At 40.5% G+C, this 23,814-nt stretch overlaps 1 protein-coding gene across 3 annotated transcripts in view; it reads left to right on the top strand.

The window, feature by feature from the left end:
• The window catches only part of LOC124711634 (protein HIRA-like), a 237,620-nt gene that overhangs the window by 148,868 nt on the left and 64,938 nt on the right, over nucleotides 1-23,814 (top strand). For all 3 annotated transcript variants that reach the window (XM_047241819.1, XM_047241821.1, XM_047241820.1), the window contains one exon: nucleotides 4,181-4,400. In XM_047241819.1, coding sequence (XP_047097775.1) covers nucleotides 4,181-4,400 — 220 coding nt within the window. The remainder of the gene's footprint in view (nucleotides 1-4,180; nucleotides 4,401-23,814) is intronic.

Genomic DNA, 23,814 nt, shown 5'->3' with positions numbered 1-23,814 from the left:
TAAGTGATCTAACAATTCAGAAACTATAGGCAACAGGAAAAATATTGTCCAATTCCTATGCAAAACCTGGACGTGTCTTTCTTCTTTGTATTGGGGCATGTAGAAACTGAGGGCAGAAGCAAATTCTATAAAATGTTTTCAGTGAACTGTGCATGTAAAATTTTTATAAAATTCAGACTTTTGACAATATTCATCAGTATCTTCATTAGGAAAGCAACTGATACCAAATAGCTGCTTTTCTCTTGAAGACAGTTGTAGAAAATGTTGAAAACTTGGACCTTTATACAGGTTAAATGCAAAAAAAACCGCCAAGGATATTGTATACATCAAATCTGCCCTGGAAAAAATTGTGATTACTTTAAGCAAGTTGAGATATCAGCAAGGGATTCCATTTGGCACCACAATGTGACACAGTATGCTGCCCTATAGCATGTTATTATTAGAGCGATGTTAAGGGGCTATTTACAGTAAAACATTATTGTCTTAAAAAATTGGACTGAACACAATAACTCCATCTGTCAGGGTGTATACGACCCGGGACAGCCGGGAGATCCGGGAAAAACCCGAGAACTTTTCATTGTTCTTGTTCTCAGTTAAATTTTCGTAATTTTGACTGGTAAGAACTGATACACTAACGAAGGATATTACTGTATCCCGCTACTGCAGAATAATACTGCAGCAATAAAACATGAATGAAGGAAAAAACGAAAATAAAACTTAAAACTGCAAAGGAAATGCGCCATATACAACAACAAAACACAGTGCTCATACAAGCGTCTGCCAACAGGAAAATATGTCAAAGGCTTTAGGAAGACTATGCAATGCTTCGTAACAACAAATTGCCTCCCATGAGTGTGACGTCACAATTGTTTACATTAGATTCGTTTTAGCAGTTACAAGCAGGATCATGCGTATGCGCAGGTGAGTAGTAGCTTCTCCCACTTCTGGCTACAGAAATGTGGCTGTTGGCTGTGTAAGCAGTCGCAGCAAGCAGCTAGATGTTACAGGGAAAAATTTTAGTGGAGCGCCCAAGCTGCCAGATTCATGCATGCGCAGCAGGCCCAGATCTGGGAGGGGGGGCAAATTCATAATCTTGAGGAAAAAAAACCTTTTTTGTTACACAAAGCGCATAGCATCTAGCGCACGTTAGTCAATCGATTATTAATATGACTTTGAAACGCATCCCTGTCGGTTTTTGAACATTTTCGAACACATTCTAAGTTGATTTCTGAATGAATTGTAAGTTGATTTGTGAATATGTGCATAGTGTTCATGATGTCTCTGTCAGAAACAAACTTTCATGAGCGGAGTAAGGCCGAATGGATGAATGCCAACCGCTGTCTGATTGTGTGGTTGATTGGGTTTGCAAATGATGAGCGTTGTTATAATTACTAGCGAAATCCATAGATTCAGACTACTAGAGTGGAAATAAATGAATAACAGGTAAGATAGATTACGTATTAAAATGACACTGAGCACTATGGGACTTAACATCTGAGGTCATCAGTCCCCTAGAACTTAGAAATACTTAAACCTAGCTAACCTAAGAACATCACATACACATCCAAGCCCGAGGCAGGATTCGAACCTGCGACTGTAGCGGTCACACGGTTCCAGACTGAAGCGGCTAGAACTGCTTGGCCACTGCGGTCGGTGATTACATATTACCTTCTCGGTGTATCCAAGAAAATGAAATTTTGACAGAAAATTTTTTGCCGGATCGCTACTAGTAAGGGTCAGTTGTACAGTCCACGACTAGCAGCCACTTTGAGTACTATTCTGGAAGTAGCATGGAAAACGTGTTATATGAACAAGTAACAATGCCTAACTGGAGAATAATCGCGGGATAACTAAACTGGTGATTCTGGTAGAGTTAGTGAAGTTAACCGGCGAATAAGCTTTGACATTGGCAGGAATAGTTACAGAATTAATGATAACAAGACTCTTTGTTAGACCTCATGTGCACTCCTCAAGTACTGTGCTATGCGTGTAGCGGCTTCCTTTGTGTAGTGCAACCCTGATCTATCAGGGGAGTCCTAAAAATGCAGCTCTAGAAATCTGCAGCCAGGTTTTGCCTTCTCACACTAGAGGGGATCACAAGCAGTGTGAAATTTGTCAAGAAACTACGAAATCATATATTTTTGACTGAAGCTACCATATGTGTACAAATGCTCAAATATGCCATTGTCACTGACTGAGTTATGTGTAACTCAGTTCTAGCTGTGGAGTCATTCCATGTAAGAACCAAATGCATAGGGATCCTTTTGAATTGCTGTGATTAGAGGAGGTTGAATATGTAATTGAATTGCAGCACATAGTGAAGGAGATGATCTCAAGAAAGTGACATTTCTGAAAATTTATTTTATTTACCTTGCTTCCATAACTTTATTTGTAAAGTTATAGCATACACTTTATTCTATAAAAATAGTGATGAAGTAAAATTTTACTCAATACAGCTCCCGTATAGAAGTGACCTATTAATATTAGCTTAGGAGGAACTAAATGTTAAAGTGTTCTAAAAATATCTGTTTTGCACACAAAATGTTTTTTAGCAATATCTTGGACATATTCACCTTCAAGTAGCCCCAATGTAATGTTTGAATGTACAAATTTCTCTACAGAAAGACAACATTAGTAATATACACCAATGATGCAATTGTTATTCGTCAAGAGTGCTATACTAGCATTGATCTATTTTTATCGCATCAGATTTTGTGGGAAAGTCTTTACATTATACCTATAATTTTTACATTATACCTGTAGTGTTTGTGAAGACATGGTTTTCCTCTAAATAAATAACACTGTTGGCCCAGTATATAATGTACATAATTTATTTGTAGACATAAGAATGCAGTTCCTGGTTCAAAAATATGCCCCCAAAAGTGGCACTGAGTGTCCAGAAGGAACTGCTTACTCCATTAACAAAATTACAGTGTTTCATCAGCTTTAGCCCCTACATGGTGACTTCATAACGAACACAGATGCCCAAGCCTTTGTGTACTGACCTTGAGTGCAACATATTTGTGGTTCATGCCAAAATTTCTCTCAAGAGCGCACTTACGTGGTATCTGTAGGAAAAGTAAGCTGTGTGTATTACATCCACATTCATCACATAATAATAACCACTTAGAATTTGAAGCTATTAGGCATGGTGTAGCACTGAGTTCTATTTTTGGACCTTTGTTGTTTCTTAAACACACATAAAATTTTGCTGAGGATGCAAGTATAGGAATTTTTATTGTGCCATTGCCTTGAGGGAAAAGGCAACCTATGGAATATCTGATAACATTAACAGATGATTAAAGGCAAATGGTGTATCATCAAATTAAGAAAAGACTCGGTACTTTCACACCAATACTTCGCATAGAACAGAGGCATAAAGATGTTTATTTGAAAGGAGCAAGGGACTGGCTGTGTGGGGTAAACGTATAATATGGGGACCATTGCTAATAATGTATTAACAGGTGATCTCCCAATAGGCACTCATGGAAATATTTAAAGAAATAAGGGACTGTGTCAAGGGAATGACTATCTTAGATTGTCTGTCTCCTCTAACAATACAACATAACATGCGACTATTTATCAAATATGGTCTAACATATTCACCTATTGCTAAATGTTCTGTCTCTATAGCACTTACATGTGAGACATGGAAAAAGTCATGAACCCTTTAAGGCAGTGAGGGAATCATTGGGATCTGTAAGCAGTTTGCCAAAATCACTAGTCAACATCCTACAAATCCATTATTTGAACCATTTTTAATTGGATGCTATGGTCTGTTCAGCCGATAAATACAGGAAATATGTGCTGCTTAATGTGGTAAAGCCTAAGTACACAATACTTGTATTTTTCATGTGAGTCAGCATAGTGAGTTTACTCATTTAATCATTGTTTGTAATTAGAATGGAGTTACTTCTGTGTAAAAAGTGAGGGTCCTGTTTTATCCTTAAATGCTGCATATTTATTGTTTCAAGCAGTTTCCCCTGTAATTCAATCTTTTTGGTAAGGAATTTACTGCATCACTCTTGAAATCGTAAACAAAATTTCATTCTACACCCAATTTGCTAATTTAATCTCTCTTTCATTGACAAGCGTTCATAAATTCGCATTTTCATATGTTTGAGATAAAGATTTAATTCCATTTAATTATTTGTACTGTACCTAACAATTATGTTTCCAGCTGTTGGGAGGGCGTAAACGATTAGAAGTATCGAATGGTGCTCTCAACACTCCACATGGTCCACTGACACGGGTCTGTGTGTGCAGTGTAGCAGACACTGAACAGCCACCAGACTGGGAGGCTGTGTTGGGTTCTCCGGCAGCTGGAGTAGCTGCCAATAACCAAGTTATTGCTATTGCGTGCCAAGATGCTATGCTCCATCTACTTGATTTGAAAACAGGTACCGTAGCATCACATTAATATTTCATTACAGATGCAGAGGATTGGCTGAGAACAATCATAAGACTATTTTCTAAGTATATTATTTGTTAATTGAAATTATAACTAAATGAAGAACATGAAATAAGTCTTTACCCAAAAAATGGTTTAGTTAAACATATAAGATAATCGTATATCTAATTAGGTATGTTTATTCCAGTTGTGTCTTAAATAAGAGCTTTACAGGAGGAAATGGGGGGCTATATAAGGGGAGTTCAGTATTCCAAAAAACATTTGATATTCAGTAACAAGTACTAGCTGTAACTCATTGTATTGTAATGTGCATGGGTAAATATTAGTCATTTAGTGCATACCAAAACTATTTAAAACACACAATGTACTGTTCCTCAGAATCCAAGCAATGTCAGGGCTCATTATTTTGATGGGAGTAGTATAGACTGTCTGACATTCATTTGGTTAAAGACTCAGTGTTGGTTTATTTTTCATTCACTGTACTCTCAGTTAATCTGCACAACTGGATTGCACATGTTGGAGGTTACATTTTGCACAGTCTCTTTGTGAGTGCTTGCTTGTCTATTTGAGTTTTGTTGGTTCTTTTTAACTGTGTCAAGGAGAGGAGGATCCATAGACCTTAGTATTTGACATAAAATTTCAACATGATACATCTAATTGTTCCTGAGAGGAGGGGGGTTTTAACAGACAACTGGACAACAAAATGCTCCTCTTAGAATTCTGTTTCTACCAGTTATGGTACAGAACCCTAAGAATGAGCTCCAAGGTCTCATAGAAGATGCACAGTTGTGTCAAAAGTTGCTACAGTTGCTGTCAACTGTTCTGCTTCCCTTACTTTGTGTTCAAGGTGCCATTATTAATGACTTATGTCTCTCCATTAACTCAACAAAAAATAATGAAGTTAGAGTTGTTAAGAGAGTGATAAAACCCCTAAATAGCAAAAGTCAGATTTGTTGAAGCACTTATCGTACTCCTAACTAAAGTAAAATATAGTTTGCACTTGAAATACTATAGTGTTTTGGTGCCACGTGAGCTGACATTAACCAGATTTATGTCTCCAATTCATCTACTATCTGCTTTGAAAACACAAATAAGATCACATAATTCCTGTGTAGATGTGTCCTAGTGTGGGAAAACGTGAGTCTTTTGTGCTAATATAGAGTGTGAAAACTTCTTCAGGGCAGAGATGTACCGTATTTACTCGAATCTAAGCTGCACTTTTTTTCCGGTTTTTTGTAATCCAAAAAACCACCTGCGGCTTACAATCGAGTGCAGAGTACGCCGAAGTTCTGAAAAATGTTGGTAGTTGCCGCCACAACTAACTTCTGCCGTCGGATATATGTAGCACTACACAGGCATGCTTTGGAGGTACAAAGATAAATACTGACGCCAAACACACTGCAAAAAAAAAAGAAAAAAGGTGGAAGACGAGCACCTTTGACCACTGCATTTTCATACGTTATCCAACGAAGTAAATACAAATTCCGTATTGTCCATCTTCGAATGTAGCAGCATTTCAATGCACTACGAAAATCCAACTGGCAAGACTGTTTGGGATGTTTGACAAAATATGGCCAACTCTACGTACTGAATTTTATCCTACCTGTGAGAAGAGATGGTTACTTATAGGAACTTTTATGAATTGTGAATCACATGCAGTATTCTCTTCACCATGAGAATAATATGAATATAAACATTTTGCCATGTATTCTTTCATGTTTGCTGCTAACTCATTTAAATCCTGTCTGCCTAATAAACTACGAAACTAGAGTGAGACAACAGCAAATGCGGAAGAATATACATATCATGTCATGTTTATATTCGTATTATTCTTATGCCTAATAGTGATACACTCAGAAATGAAGCACAGCAATTGACTAGATTTTTAAATCTAAGATGACTCTAATTTCAGTGCAGAATGTAATGTACTAAAGAGGCGTCTGCTAAGATTTTCAAACAGAGAAAAATTTTTGCTAAACTCTCGTTCAGAACACCTTCTATCATACGCTGTCTATCATTTGGTTCTTGTTGATCATTATCAATGAAAGCAGCAGTGTAAGTAACAACAAATAGCAGTCTCTTGTCATTGTTTCGCTAATGAGACAATTCCTCTCTCTTTTTTTTTTTTAAATTGTAAGTGGCGGTAGCGTGCACAAAAGCAAGCCATGCCACATTATCAGAATGCGACAAACAATGCATGACACAGTACAATAATGCATTTTCAGCTTAGAGTGACGTAAACACCTATAACAAAGAGAATGGCACTTATCAGATCAAAGAAAAATAAGCAATCAATTTAAATCAGACGAAGTACGTGAGAAAGGAAGAGTACCCGCATAAATACGGACGGAGCACCTGATGCATAACAATGGCTACCTGGTAAAGCTTAACTGCTAAGCTTACAACTCGAACCAAACTGCTGTAGCTGTATCGTCATTCATTTGACCTAAATTGTGTCTCATATTACAATGGATCAACTTTGTTTTGATTTGGAGCTGCGGCCTAAAACTTTTCTCCCCCTTGAATTTTGAGTCTCAAATTTCAGGTGCGGCTTAGATTCGCAATTTTTTTTTTTTTTTTTTTTTCCTTCATTTCGAGTCTCATTTTTCAGGTGCGGCTCAGATTCGAGTGCGGCTTAGATTCAAGTAAATACAGTGAGTTGTTGCGGAGATTCTGAGGCAGGGTTCCATGTGAACAACTCCATCCTATCTTTGTGATGTCACAACATTGATGCTGTCTTTTCATTGTCTGAGAGTAAATTTGCTTGTGAATTGCTCATAGTTATCATGACTCAACTAAACATTAAAAAGTCACAAATCAGAGGAATGTGTCGCTTTCTGTGATAAAAGCCAGAGTAGAGCCATGTGTCATTTACCAATATTGAGAAACTATAAAGTTTTGGGTGATACATCCAGTTTCGACAGACTATTAAGGATTGGTTGACACATCTTGTCTCCTACACTGCATTCGTTGGGCTTGAAGCTTCTTCAGACTATTATCACAACTCAGAAATCGTCATTGACAAATAACTGACTTAGTAAGTGTAAGAAGTTCAGGGGTCTTCAGGAATTTTTTTTACACACACACACACACACACACACACACACACACACACACACACACACACACACACACAGTGGAGCCTAACAGGTTGATAATCTACATTCATGCTCATAAATTAAGGATAATGCTGATACATGGAGAAACAACACTCTGGTGAGCAATTTGCAGGTTTAAATCACCTCAGGGTATGACCGTGTAGTGCATTTGACCTGTGGTCGTCACACGGTGGTGCTGGCAGGAGTTCACATACGCAGAGGTGTGTTGGTGCATGTCAAAGTACGGTGCAGCGAGTAAGTGTGCAGACGTTTTCAGACATGCTAATGGTGACTGTGTGTTGAAAATGGCTCAAAGAGCACATATTGATGACATTATGAGGGGTAGAATACTAGGGCGACTGGAGTCTGGTCAAACACAGCAGGTTGTAGCAGAGGTCTTCTGTGTGCCACAAAGTGTGATCTCAAGATTATGGCAATGATTCCAGTAGACAGGAAATGTGTCCAGGTTCTACAGTACGGGATGTCCACAGTGTACAACACCACAAGAAGACTGATGTCTCACCATCAGTGCCCACAGATAGCCACGAAGTACTGCAGGTAGCCTTGCTCGGCACCTTACTGCAGCCACTGGAACAGTTGTCTCCAGACACACAGTTTATAGATGACTGAACAGGCATGGTTTATTTGCCCCTAGACCTGCAAGGTGCAGTCCACTGCCCCTGGTCACAGGAGAGCCCGTAAACCCTGATATCAAGAACACAGTACATGGTCATTGGAACAGTGGTCCCAGGCTATGTTCATGGACGAGTACACGTATAGTCTGAACAGGGATTCCCACTGGGTTTTCATCTGGTGTGAAGCAAGAACCAGATACCAACTCCTTAATGTCCTTGAAAGGGACATGTATGGAGGTCATGGTTTGATGGTTGGGTGGGATTATGATTGGTGGACGTAACCCCTGCATGTCTTTACAGAGAAACTGTAACAGGTCAGGTGTATCGGGACGTCATTTTGCACCAGTACGCCCGCCTTTTCAGGGGTGCAGTGGGTCCCACCTTCCTCCTGATGGATGATAATGCACGGCCTCGCCGAGCTACCATCATGGAGGAGTACCTTGAAACAGAAGATATCAGGCAAATGGAGTGGCCTGCCTGTTCCAACATCAAGCACATCTGGGATGCTCTTGGTCGACGTATGGCTGCACGTCTTCAAACCCCTATGACACTTCAGGAACCCCGACAGGCACTGGTGCAGGAATGGGAGGCTATACTCCAGCAGTTGCTCGACTACCTGATCGAGAGTACGCCAACCTGTTGTGCGGCCTGAGTACGTGTGCATGGTGATCATATCCCATATTGATATCGGGGTACATGCGCAGGAAACAGTGGCGTCTAGTAGCACATGTGTTTCGGGTCGGTTTTCTCAACTTATCACCAGTACCGTGGACTTGCAGATCTGTGTCGTGTGTGTTCCCTATGTGCCTATGCTATTAGTGCCAGTTTTGTGTAGTGCTATGTTGTGGGGCACCACATTCTGCAATTATCCTTAATTTGTGAACATGAGTGTAATTACAACCAGAATGCAAAGAAAAGTAGTATAATTCACACTTACGATGATGATGATGATGATGATGATGATGATTGGTTTTTTGGCGCACTCAACTGCACGGTCATCAGCGCCTATACAGAGTCCCAATTTTTACACAGTCCAATTTTTTTACACAGTCCAATCTAGCCATAGTCACATATGATGATGATGATGATGATGATCAAATGATGAGGACAACACAAACGCCCATTCCCCAGGCAGGAAAATCCCCAACCCAGCCGGGAATCGAAACCGGGCCCCCTGATCCGGAGGGAGCAATGCTAGCCACAAGACGACGAGCTGCGGACATAATTCATACTTAACAGTGCACTTATGTACTTACCATTTCACAAAGTGCTCGATGATGACATTCTACCATTCCTCAGCAAGATTAGAACTTTGGTTTATTACAAATCAGTTACATAATAATTTTTGATATAATTTTAAGGGCACTATTACTTAAAAATTTGATGTCTTTCTAGAAAGTGAAAATCTTCATAATTTGTAAGAAAAAGTTGGCTAATTACCCATAATCTCTCCATTTGTAAATAATATGTTTTACTGTCACTTTTCTCATTTTTACATTATGGTTTGAATTTTGGTGAAAGACTTGGGAACACAGAATTCATACTGTATCATCAGTTGTATACTATCTTTGTGTTTCTACAAATGTTGCACGTGGTATCCTCATTCAAACAAACTGTTACCCCTAATTTCTTTGTCCATCTATGTGATTTAAGGTATATTTTTGAGAATTTTTGATGGTATACAAATGTTGTTTGCAAAATGGTTTAGTTTAACACTTCAGATAATCATTGTTGTTGTTGTGGTCTTCAGTCCTGAGACTGGTTTGTTGCAGCTCTCCATGCTACTCTATCCTGTGCAAGCTTCTTCATCTCCCAGTACCTACTGCAACCTACATCCTGTATCTGTTTGGTGTATTCATCTCTTGGTCTCCCTCTATGATTTTTACCCTCCATGCTGCCCTCCAATACCAAATTGGTGATCCCTTGATGCCTCAGAACATGTCCTACCAATCAATCCCTTCTTCTAGTCAAGTTGTGCCACAAACTTCTCCTCTCCCCAATCCTATTCAGTACTTCCTCAGTAGTTATGTGATCTACCCATCTAATCTTCAGCATTCTTCTGTAGCACCACATTTCGAAAGCTTCTATTCTCTTCTTGTCCAAACTATTTATCGTCCATGTTTCACTTCCATACATGGCTACACTCCATACAAATACTTTCAGAAACGACTTCCTGACACTGAAATCTATACTGAATGTTAACAAATTTCTCTTCTTCAGAAACGCTTTCCTTGCCATTGCCAGTCTACATTTTATATCCTCTCTACTTCGACCATCGTCAGTTATTTTGCTCCCCAAATAGCAAAACTCCTTTACTACTTTAAGTGTCTCATTTCCTAATCTAATTCCCTCAGCATCACCCGACTTAATTCGACTACATTCCATTATCCTCGTTTTGCTTTTGTTGATGTTCATCTTATACCCTCCTTTCAAGACACTTTCCATTCCGTTCAGCTGCTCTTCCAAGTCCTTTGCTGTCTCTGACAGAATTACGATGTCATCGGCGAACCTCAAAGTTTTTATTTCTTCTCCATGGATTTTAATACCTACTTCAAATTTTTCTTTTGATTCCTTCTCTGCTTGCTGAATATAGAGATTGAATAACATCGGGGAGAGGCTACAACCGTGTCTCACTCCCTTCCCAACCACTGCTTCCCTTTGATGTCCCTCGGCTCTTATAACTGCCATCTGGTTTCTGTACAAATTGTAAATAGCTTTTCGCTCCCTGTGTTTTACCCCTGCCACTGATAATCATATTCCGAACAATGTTTATTCCAGTTGTCATAAATAAGAACTTCACAGGAGGAAGAGGGTGCTTTGAAAGAGGAGTTCATTATTCCAAACCACTGCTATACAGTAACAATTGTGAGCTAAAGTTGTGTGTTATAAAAATTTTGTCAGCAATATCTTGCAGGGAAAATCATGTAATATTGGGTTTCGTGCATATTATAACTGTCATAATTTGTTCCATTTAATTTCCACCTTCAATAGCAATGTATATTGTTTAAAGTGCTGCTGTTTCCAAGTTAGTTACATGGATCTGTTAGCATAAAACACACACACACACACACACACACACACACACACACACACACACACACACACACACACACACCTTCAGAAACTGGGGCAATGTGTAATGGTTATCTTACATAGCACAAAATATTCAGGAATATGATGAGAACTATCATTAGAAGCAAAAAAGGTCAAGTAAACATGGGCTCAAAGATGCATATCTTGAAGAGCTGTGAGCATTTGATTATTTTCAATACTGTAAAACAAATATCTTCTACTGCAAACTCTTTGCTTTCCATATTTTGAGAAGTGATAGTGTGGACCAAAACAATAAAAAATGTCCAGTAAGCATGGGTTCTAAAATGTGTACCTTAAGAGCTATGACCCTTGTTCAATAGGAGAGATGTTTCAAAGTAGCAAAGATGTCCTCCTGGACCATCCTGTATATAGAAGTGAGACATACTGTATTAAAAGGACAGCAAAAACAAAATAACTTACCAAAAATTCTAGTGTACAAGAGTATCATGGACTAATGTCACTATTAGTAATTTAGGCTGCTTGAAGTAAAACTAGCTGTGGTTGTTAAATGGCATTAGAACAGAAATGCTTTCAAATGTAGAATCTAAAGTTTTAGTATTAGGTATACAGTTATATTCTATAAAATAAACAAAATATATAAATGTAATAAAATATTCTGTGAACTAGTATGGCAGTGGAACCACTTTAAAATATGACACAATTTTATGAAAAGCAGCAGTGTTTTTAAGTATTGTAGCAGTTACCTCTTGGATCAGGATTTATAATGGTCATGGAAGCTAAATATGTGAGGTGGTCACACTAGTGGTGCAGGTGGTCAGCCTCGGGAACTGGAGGAGGTGGCTGTCATGCATCCTAAGGTGTCACTGAAACAGCAGTGTCTGGAAACATGTTTATTACTTGTGAGTTTACAGTACTGATTGTCTTGTCTGGTGGTGTGGAAGACCTGCTGAGTCACATACCAGAGTGCAACAAGGAATGCAGGCACACAGCTTTCTTGGTTACAGCCATTGTGTAGGTCAGGACCCAGTGGCCATGTCAGGCAGGTAACTGGAATAGGAATCTGTAGGCGCAAGCATAATTTGGCTCACTGGCAATTAGTGTGGTGCACCCCAGCACTCTCAAAGATGATTGTGCACTTAAGCAGGTGCCAACAGGATATCACGAATGGCAGACATTCTAAAGGAGGAAGCCTAGGCACAGATCAGCAGCAAAGTGTACAGCCAGGAAGGCGGTACTATGAGGGCTTTGCAGAAAGTTTTTTAGCAGCTCTGAATCTGGAAGTCTCACAACAGTGGGATTATTTCAGTTTGAAAGTGCATTATTTTTCGACCTTGGAGCATGTGCCCAACAGTTCCCCCACCACTGGACTTCAAACCATGTTGTGAAGGCGAATGAAGATGCATGCAGTGCTGAGTGAGTCTGACACAGTGCGAGATGGTTCTATCGTGCCACAATTTTCATGCAGTGGCCAAAAAAAGAAGTTGAATGCAGAAGATCTCCAACCTTGTCCGTTATGGTGAGTCTAGGGCCAATCTGGAAATTGATTTCATAAGCTTTCAAGAGGTTGGGAGTCTCCTGAAGATGAACCTTGTCCTGGTCACCTAGCAGTGGCAGTGATCCAAGAAAACACTGATGCTGCGAGGAAAATGATTGGAGACAATCCTCATCTCACAATTTGTGGCATTGAAGGTACTCTAAATATTAGATTAACTACATTGCAGAACATTGTGCACAATAATTTATACCTTTGCAAGAGATGTGCCCATTGGGTGGCACAGTCCTGACAGAAGTCCAAAAACATCTGAGAATGTGTTGCCCAACATGTTGTAGGTGATAATTTGTTGTTACTTGAATAACCCTTCCCCAGGGGAAGCCTCAGACTCGCCAACATCTTCTTGTACCACAGAAATGACCATATAGCAGTGGCAGCTGTCTGAATGTGGTCTCTTATTTTGGCAGCAGTCAGCACATTACGATTCACCAATTGAGTCATCCTGTAAATAGCGAGACTGTCATTCCATCGTAATCAGAGATGCAGGTGGGATCACCACACACTGAGACTTAGGCTTTCTGAAATGGTCGTATTTAAGCTGGACATAATGTCATCAAGGCTGGTGATATGGTCATTTGCTCTCATTATCTGGAGATGATAGCAGACTTGCTCCCAACATGGTGTCTCAGTTATTGTCAGTTCCCCTTGCCTCCATATTTTTCTTCAGTGCAATAATGCCTTGAATAAGCTGAGCTTAGATGTTACATATTATGGCTCCATATTGCAAGACTCACAGAGTAACACATTAGGTGCTGTCATACTGCATTATTTGCATGTATTAATTATGGCTCGGCTCAGTGTGGAAATGTGGTGCCTTGTCTTCTGGAACAGTGCATTCTGAATAGGTATGTGTGCAGATGTGGAAATGGATTAATAATTGTGTGAATAATTGGAAAAACTTTGAAGATAAGTTATGAATATGTGCATAATCTTGGATAAACTTTAACTTTTAACAATATTAACAGACCTTTAATATCATTACATTCAAGGTCAATAGACATAATTTGCATTACATACTGCTGCTTCCAGTAGTATGCGGTACCAGATAATCACTGCAACCATTGAAATTGTTGATCTTCACATTAATTCCATTGTGTGTAGCCTTGATTGTGACATCTAGATAAAGGAATGCTCTTTCAGATACTGTGTGAATTATTGTTGTCTGCACCGAATCTCTTGATGCAGGATCTTGGCGGCAAGTGAAATGATGAACAGAGGATTTGAACTCTTAACTGTGTGAGCAAATATTCTTTTTCTAATAATTTATCGTACTATTTTAATGAATGGTTAAAATACACATTTTTAACGATGCTGGTACGACAGAACCAAGCATACGTCTGTATGCTACCACTTTCTGAAACAAAAAGATGAAGATACATGAATTAATGAATTGAAGAGCATATTTCTTACTTTGTTTCATACAGGTATTGAACGATGTATCAAAACATTATCCTTGCATAAAACAACCCATTAATTTACTTTTGGCTGTGTGTGTAATTCATTCAGTTTACATATAGCTTATATATAAGAAAAGAAAAGAAAAGAAAAGAATAATATGATTCAATACAATTCCTTCTGTGCCCCAGATACTGCTTGTGACATAAGATATGAGGCAGCTCTGATGATGTGCCGTCTGTGTCAAGTCACAACTTTAAAAACTTGTATTTACACCCCAGGAGTCAGACCTGCTATGCAACAGAATGTAAAAGCTAGATGTACCTAAAATAAGAATACAACACAGTCATAAAAACTTTTTTTTTATTTGTATAAATAGGGAGGGGTTGAGATATTTAAATTAACAGGAATGTTGGACAGTAGTACCATCGTATCTCATGGTACCATGTTTACTACTTGGGATATTGAGAGTGGTCTCATGGCTACATGATACCTCTTGTGGGTGAAATGGTACCAATGGAAGATAGGTAAGCATCAGCTCCAACATGGGTCTGCCACGTTTGCCTTCTTGAAAGATGTCAAAATACCAGTTTAATGTGATGTTTCGTTCTTTCAGTGAATGTTGTGGCTCTCTCTTACTGTGAACAAAAATTTCCATTCCTTGCAATATGTTTAAAGTGTACCTGTTTGTTCCCTTATGTAAAATTTCTAAATTTCCATGTATTGTCCCACTTTATGTTTAAGGGAGCTCAGATGATTACTGAAAGGATTTCCGTTCATACGTGTACTTTTTAAACTGGACAGCAAAATTTCTGCATGTTTCACCAACTTAAAATTTGTTGCAGTCCTGACAATTAATTTTATACTTGCCCATAAATTTGTTAAGTCTCTCGCTGATTTTATGTCATATTCCTGCTTCTGATTTTCCTGTATTACCAAAGCCTAAATTCACTTTTAACTATTAGCAATTTGGTGTGAGTGAGCGCACTTTTTGTCATGAGCCTTCTTTCTTCTGCTTCTTCTTTTTCTTTGTTTGTAGTATGGTCCTTTCTTTTCTTTTAACTACTTAAACATGTTCTTGACACTATTGTTCTTATATTCATTGACCTTCGCTACTTCTGTAAGTACGCTAAGCAGTTTCTGCATTTCTTTATTTTTGAACAGAAATGGTAGGCTCGGCTCCTATGGACAACTAATCTAAAACAAGCTCTTTGCAGCTTTTGTGATAGTTAGAGTTGACTTCTGTCATTATATCTGTGTTAATGGTTTTTTGAACACTCCAAATAAATATTTACCATCTTTTGTGGTCAGTAATATCACACAAAAATTGGTAAGCTCTGGTTTGTATGAATTTTTTAGTACTGATTTCATACAATAATGGAAAATCTTAGTTGGAATACAACTGAATAAGCAATGATATTGAGTAGCTGATAGAAGAAAAAGTAGCTGATAGAAGAAACTGAACATCAAATATGTTTCCAAACAGTCACTCATGAATACTCTCACTTCATTGTAAAAGATAATGGATTGATTCTAAGGCCTTACTCACTTAGGTATCTAGCCATACTAATTTAATGCACAATTATTGTGTATTGTGTGAAACAGTATCTATATTACTAAATGACTAAAATGGTCATCAAGTCCCAATTACTGTTACCAATCTTACGGAGTTCAGGGGCAACCTTGGCTGACATTTTGAACTAGAGAACAGTTGTTTTGATATACAGGGTGTTTCAAAAATGACCGGTATATTTGAAACGGCAATAAAAACTAAACGAGCAGCGATAGAAATACACCGTTTGTTGCAATATGCTTGGGACAACAGTACATTTTCAGGTGGACAAACTTTCGAAATTACAGTAGTTACAATTTTCAACAACAGATGGCGCTGCAAGTGATGTGAAAAGTATAGAAGACAATGCAGTCTGTGGGTGCGCTATTCTGTACGTTGTCTTTCTGCTGTAAGCGTGTGCTGTTCACAACGTGCAAGTGTGCTGTAGACAACATGGTTTATTCCTTAGAACAAAGGATTTTTCTGGTGTTGGACTTCCACCGCCTAGAACACAGTGTTGTTGCAACAAGACGAAGTTTTCAACGGAAGTTTAATGTAACCAAAGGACTGAAAAGCGATACAATAAAGGATCTGTTTGAAAAATTTCAACGGACTGGGAACGTGACGGATGAACGTGCTGGAAAGGTAGGGCGACCGCGTACGGCAACCACAGAGGGCAACGCGCAGCTAGTGCAGCAGGTGATCCAACAGCGGCCTCGGGTTTCCGTTCGCCGTGTTGCAGCTGCGGTCCAAATGACGCCAACGTCCACGTATCGTCTCATGCGCCAGAGTTTACACCTCTATCCATACAAAATTCAAACGCGGCAACCCCTCAGCGCCACTACCATTGCTGCACGAGAGACATTCGCTAACGATATAGTGCACAGGATTGATGACGGCGATATGCATGTGGGCAGCATTTGGTTTACTGACGAAGCTTATTTTTACCTGGACGGCTTCGTCAATAAACAGAACTGGCGCATATGGGGAACCGAAAAGCCCCATGTTGCAGTCCCATCATCCCTGCATCCTCAAAAAGTACTGGTCTGGGCTGCCATTTCTTCCAAAGGAATCATTGGCCCATTTTTCAGATCCGAAACGATTACTGCATCACGCTATCTGGACATTCTTCGTGAATTTGTGGCGGTACAAACTGCCTTAGACGACACTGCGAACACCTCGTGGTTTATGCAAGATGGTGCCCGGCCACATTGCACGGCCGACGTCTTTAATTTCCTGAATGAATATTTCGATGATCGTGTGATTGCTTTGGGCTATCCGAAACATACAGGAGGCGGCGTGGATTGGCCTCCCTATTCACCAGACATGAACCCCTGTGACTTCTTTCTGTGGGGACACGTGAAAGACCAGGTGTACCGCCAGAATCCCAAAACAATTGAACAGCTGAAGCAGTACATCTCATCTGCATGTGAAGCCATTCCGCCAGACACGCTGTCAAAGGTTTCGGGTAATTTCATTCAGAGACTACGCCATATTATTGCTACGCATGGTGGATATGTGGAAAATATCGTACTATAGAGTTTCCCAGACCGCAGCGCCATCTGTTGTTGAAAATTGTAACTACTGTAATTTTGAAAGTTTGTCTGCCTGAAAGTGTACTGTTGTCCCAAGCATATTGCAACAAACGGTGTATTTCTATCGCTGCTCGTTTAGTTTTTATTGCCGTTTCAAATATACCGGTCATTTTTGAAACACCCTGTACATCCATACACATTTGATAAAGTAATTTAATATAGACAGTATCTGGATGGTATTGTACTACTTCATAAAAGTGATACAACTAAGTGTGTACTGTAGGTTATTCATCTTGCAACCCTGTTCATTCATCTTGCAACTCACATTTTTGACAGTCACCCTATGATGGCAAACTGGGCTCATTATAAACAGATGCTTGCACAGTGTTATCGTTTTATTCGGGATAGCAAAAAGCTAGCTGGATTGCATTCGGTAGTTCTTTTAACAGTGCCACTCCCTCTCTGTTGTGTGGGCTAACCTCCAGTGGCTCTTTGGGACCAAGATTCATTCTCCAATTTCCGGCCTGACAGTAGCTGATGATGTCATCATGGACCCTGTTGCTATCTCCAACACCTTGGACAGCCATTTTGTGGAAATTTCTTGCTCTTCCCACTGTCACCCTACCTTTCTCTATAGAAACAATCACAGGAGGCTTGGGCGTTATCATTCTCTTTTCAGAATTGTGAGTGCTACAATGCCACCTTTACTATGAGGGAGCTAGATCATGCTCTAACTTCATCTAATCCTTTGCCCCAGGGTTAGACACTTTTCACATTCAGATGCTGCAGCACCTTTCTCTTGCAGACAAGCACTTGCCTGCTTCAAAACAGCATATGGGCAGTCGGCACATTTCCCAGACACTGGTATGAAGCCACTGTGATACCAATAACTAAGCCCAGTAAGGGCAAACACCATCCTTCTAGCTACCGCCCCATCTCTCTCACCAGCTGTGTTTGCAAGATGGTGGAATGTACGATTCATGGCTGGCTGGTATGGTGGCTCAAGTCTTGCAATTTACTAACCACTGCACAGTGTGGACTTTGAGCACACCATTCTGCAGTTGACCACTTTGTCCACACATGACATGGAATGGTTTTCTGTGGAAATCCCGGACTGTGGCCATGTTTTTCAATTTGGAGAAAGCCTACGACACTTGCTGTAGGACTGGTATCCTCTGTACTCTCTGCCTGTGGGCCTTTCATGGCCGCCTGCTCCGTTTCCCTAAGAAATTTTTAAGAGACAGAGTTTTCATGGTCCGTGTGGGTTCTGCCATGTCGGACAGCTTTATCCAGGAAAACAATGTGTCTCAGGGTTCCGCCCTTAGCATCCTCCTCCTTGCTATCGTCATTAACCCTATAATGGCCTGTCTCCCATTGGTCATCTCCGGCTCCCTTTTTGTTGACGATTTTGCCATCTATTGCAGTTCTCCTCGGACCTGTCTCATTGAGTGGCGTCTTCAGCGATGTCTTGATCATCTTTTACTCATGGAGTGTCAACAATAGCTTTCATTTTTCCACTGACAAAACCATTTGTATGAATTTCTGGCAGCACAATTGATTTATCCCACCCTCTTTACATCTTGGACCTGTTGCTCTTCTGTTTGTTGAAACTACGAAATTCCTGGGGCTAATGCTCAATAGGAAACATTCTTGGTCGTCCCACGTGTCTTACCTGGCAGCCCGCTGTACATGGTCCCTCAATGTCCTACATGTCCCCAATGGTACTTCCTGGGGTGCCAATCGAACCACGTGCCTCCATTTGTACCAGTCCTTTGTCCATTAGAAACTAGACTATGGGTACTTTGTTTATGCATCTGCACATCCGTCCTTCTTGTGCTGTCTCAATGCTATCCCCCATCGTGGCATCTGTTTAGCCACTGGTGCCTTTTACAGTAGCCCAATTGAGAATCTGTATGCTGTAGCTGCTGACCTAGTGCTGTCCTACCAATGTGACTTTCTCCTGAGTAGGTATGCGTGCCATTTGTCTGCCAAGTGCGACCACCCATCCTACGCCTCCTCCTTCGATGACACCTTTGATCGCCATATGGGGCATGACCTTCTCTGTTACCTTCTGGAGCTCACTTTCGGCTCTTACTCCGGCAGCTTAACTTCTCACTCCCTGCAACTTTCCCGGTAGGTGTGAACCCGTCACCACCTTGGCTTCATGCGGCGGCCTGTGGTCACCTTGGCCTTCACTCGCTTCCTAAGAACACTACACCAGCCTTGCTCTATCACCTTCAATTTCACAACCTTCACATGGAACTTCGCGACTGTACCTTTGTGTACACTGATGGCTCTCGGACTAACTGTGGTGTCGGGTATGCCGTCGTCATTGGCTTCAAAGTTTTTCTGTATTGACTTCCAGCACACTGCTCAGTATTTACAACAGAGCTGTTCGCCCTGTATCAAGCCACGGAGTACATCTGGCGACACAGCATTTTCAATTGTGTCATCTGCTCAGTCTCTCTCAGAGCCCTTCAAAACCTGTGTGCACTATACACTGCCCATCCCTTAATGCAGCAGGTCCAGGAAAACTGTCGTTTGCTCACTGTGCTATTTATGTGGGTTCCTGATCATGGCAGACAGGTTCCTGGTCATGTCAGTCTGATAGGAAACGAGGCTGCTGATATTGTTGCCAAGGCTGCAGTCCTCATGCCTTAGCCCACTATTTCTTGTATTCCCTCCGATGGTATCTGTGTTTCTGTCTGTCAGGAGGTGGTGTCACTTTGGCATCGCCACTGGTCCTCCCTTCATGGGAATAAGCTACAGGTTATTAACCCTCTCCCAGCAGCTTGGATGACCTCCTCTCAGCCTTCCCGCTGTGACTAGGTTGTGTATTGGGCACTCCTTTTTAGCCATTGTCATTTGTTAAGTGGTGCTCCCCCACTAGTTTGTACATATTGCACCAAAGTTTTACCTGTCCATCATTTCCTGATGGAATGCCCATTTTTAACCATTTATATTCCCACTTGGGTTTGCCACCTGAGTTATCGGGCATGTTAGCAAACGCCACATGGGCTGTCGACCATGTTTTATTTTTTTACCCATCATAGCAATATGGTGAAGGCCATTTAAAATTTAGTTATGAACCTCCATTTCTTTATGGTCTATTTTATAGGCCTTTCTCCACGTTCCTGATTTTAGCTGTCTTCTCTTACATGGATTGGGATTGATGTGTAGTCACTTTTAAACTCCTCTCTGTTCTCTGTTCTATAGTTTTGACAGGGGCGTGAATGACCCTAGTTGTGAATGACCCTAGTTGTTTCGATGCCCTAAAACAAAACAAACAAACCAACCCTGTTCAAAACACTGCCCATTACATTCATATGATTTTCCAGGCCCTTTCCCATCTGTGACAGAATTATAATGTCAGTGACAGACCTCAAGAGGTTTTATTTCTTCTCACTGAACTTCATTTCTCTTCCCCAGATTTCTCCTTGCTTTCCTGTACTATTTGCTCGGTGTACAGATTGAATAACATCAGGGATAGGCTACAGTCTTGTCTCACTCCTTTTTCCAACTTCTGCTTCTCTTTCATGTCCTTAAACTCTTATAACTAGACTTTGATTTCTGTACAAGTTGGAGATAACCAATCACATGGTTTGTTTTATTGTCAAAAGCTTTCTTTACGTTAGCAAATGCTATAAGTATAGCTTTGCCTTTCTTCAACTTGTCTTGTAGGATAAATCATAGATAGGGTCACTATTGCCTTGCATATTCCTATGTTTGTCCAGATCTTCCCTGAGAATTAGCCATTCTTGTGTAAATTGTCTGTGCCAGTATTTTGCAACCATGACTTTCTAAACCGATGGTTCATACTTGTCAGCACCAACATTTTTTGAACTGAAATTATTCTTGAAATCTGAGGGTATTTTGCCTGTCTCATATATCTTAGACACAAAGCCCAGTGTTGCTATGGCTGGCTGTCCTAAGTATCTTAATAATTCCAAGAAAATGTTGTGCTCTGTTAAATTCTTTTCACAATATCATTTCTCATCTTCCTCTTTCATATATATAATATTGTATTCAAGTTTGTTTCCATTGCCTAACTCCTGTAACATATTCTTTCAAACTTTCCTTCAACCTTTCAATCTCCAATTCTTTGCTTAGTTCTGGTTTCCCATGTGAGATTTTAATAATCATACAGGTGCTTCTCTTTTCTCCAAAGATCTGCTGAATTAGCCTCTTTGCAACATGTATCAACCTTAGCATTTCTCTTCTAACCATTTATGTTTTACCAATTTTGCACCTTCTGTCAATCTCAATTTTTAGATGTCTGTATGCCTTTTTGCCTGTTTTGTTTGCACCATTTTCTCCTTTGATCAGTTAATTTCAGTATCTCATTTGTTACCCAAAGATTTCTACCGTGCTTTGTCCTCTAGACTGTTTGACCCCCTGCTGCCCCTGCTATTTGAAATGATGGTTTAGCAGTAGCAACAGGCTGAGAAGTGGAAGTGTGTGATTATTGTGGCGGTGCAAATATGTTTAAATGGTCACACAACTTTCATCAACCTTTTCTACTATGTTACGGTTATCAAATATCAATAAAAGCAATCCCAAAAAGATGTGTATCAAAATGACATAGTAACCACAAAAACTGTAATGTCTTCCCTTTTAAATTCTCAGATCAACTGGGCAAAAGTCTTCTGTGAGTGGGGTCATTTCAGTTAACAGTAGAATTAAATCACACTTCATACGTACATTACAAAAAAATCCATGAAGTAATTGAGCTCTAGGTCAAACATCTCAAAATTCTCAGAAAGAAAGGGAGAGGATAGAAATGAAACTGACACGCTTGGTAACCACACTTACGAATTAAGATAAATAACATTGCTGGGAGGCACATTCAGACAATTCATTCTAAACTGTTGTACAGTATTTCGTACGCAACTGTAAGGGGAGATGCGCTACAGAGTGGTGCAGCATCTGTCGTCCTAGGGAAGTGGACAGGAGCAGAAATCTCCATAGGGGCTCAGCATTCATTTGCTGAGTACAGGATTGGCGACCCCAGGGTTCCTGAGCTCTGGGCATGCTTCAGCGACCACCGAGTGGCGCAGTGGTGGAATGTTGTCTGTTTCGGAGAACGGGGGTTTCGGCTTCACCGCCTGGACCATGAGGAAGGTATAAACACCTTTATAAAAAGCCCCTCAACCTCAAGGTGTGCTACATATTGATGAGGTGAATGGATGTTGAAGTAAAACAGTCTCTAGTGGGAAACCTCTGGGGCACCTGTTGCCCCTCCCCCAGTTGTACAAGGCTTGCTCAGGCATGTAGGGCTCCGCCTGAGTTGACGATTGTTACCGTAGAATCTTGTGGGATCCTATGGAACAGTCTCATCAAACTACTACTACTGACGGGGCGGGTGTACCGTCAGGTAGTGCTTACACCCAATCCTCAAGGAGAGCTCGGTTGGTCAGTCTTCCTAAAAAGAAGTCCCAGAATCGTAGTAACAGAGCATTAGTGTGCCATAACACTTTCATTGTAATCAAGCGAACAGAGGGAACCTTTGAGAAGATCTCCCCTTTGTATGTTCACAAGGCATTGGAAGGTATTTCTGGGTCTCTAAAAAGTGCCAAACAACTTCGTAATGGAACATTTCTAGTTGAAACTGCTAATTCAAATCAGATATCTAAGCTTTAAGCTTCTGGGATGTAAGGCCTTAGGTGACTACCCAGTTGAGACGGAGTTGTATAACACCCTTAACTTTAGTAAGGAGCGGGCACCTGCTCTGATATAATGGAGGTGGACCCTGTGGAGTTACGTGAAGAATGGAAAAATATGGGCATCACAGAAGTGCAGAACTATATGAGGAGAGTCAACGTCAAATTGGAAAAATTGGCAACATTTATTGTAACATATAGTACCCAGGAATTACTTGAACTTATCCTTGCAGGCTGTATCCATCTTAACATTCAACCATTTGTTCCTAATCCAATGATATGTTAAAAATGTCAACGATTTGGCCATACCACTGTGAGATGTAATGGGCAGGCTAAGTGTAGCAATTGTGGAGGTTCAGCTCACAAATCAGGCAGTTCTTGTACACTGCCTCCAAAATGTGTAACCTCCTCCGGGGATCACCCAGTATGGAGCAGAAAGAGTGAGATTTACAACAAGAAAAGTAAAATTCAGCAGTTGAAGGTCAAGAGACGCATACCTTATGGTGAAGTTAAAAAAGCTAGCAAAGCTATGCAACCTCCGGGTTTTGCTGCTGCTTCTTGCATCAGACCACAGATTCCAATATGAGCACATGCACTTGTCGGTTAACCTGTGGGTAAATGCTACACTTGAAGCAGAAGTCATTTGGTAACTGTCAGCAATGGGCTTACCACCTAAGCCACATACCACTACCCCGCATCAGAAGCCAACTAGGCCATCCCCACAACCCAAGCAAACAGCTCCTCCCATAAGTAAAGAAAAACATCCTTCGAAAAGTAGTTCCAAATCCAAGAAAGTGGTAGTTAAACCTTTAGATTGATGAGCTCTCTCCCTCTCTGATGGGGGACTCTGCTCTTGAGGATATGGATTTCCAGCTACAGGAACCAGAGAGTCAGGAACCAGCAAATGTTCCCTCTGATCTCC

Source organism: Schistocerca piceifrons, chromosome 8 (assembly GCF_021461385.2).
Source record: "Schistocerca piceifrons isolate TAMUIC-IGC-003096 chromosome 8, iqSchPice1.1, whole genome shotgun sequence".
Taxonomy (NCBI): domain Eukaryota; kingdom Metazoa; phylum Arthropoda; class Insecta; order Orthoptera; family Acrididae; genus Schistocerca; species Schistocerca piceifrons.
The sequence above is the reverse complement of the archived record's forward strand: the minus strand, read 5'-3'. Positions and strand labels throughout refer to the sequence as shown.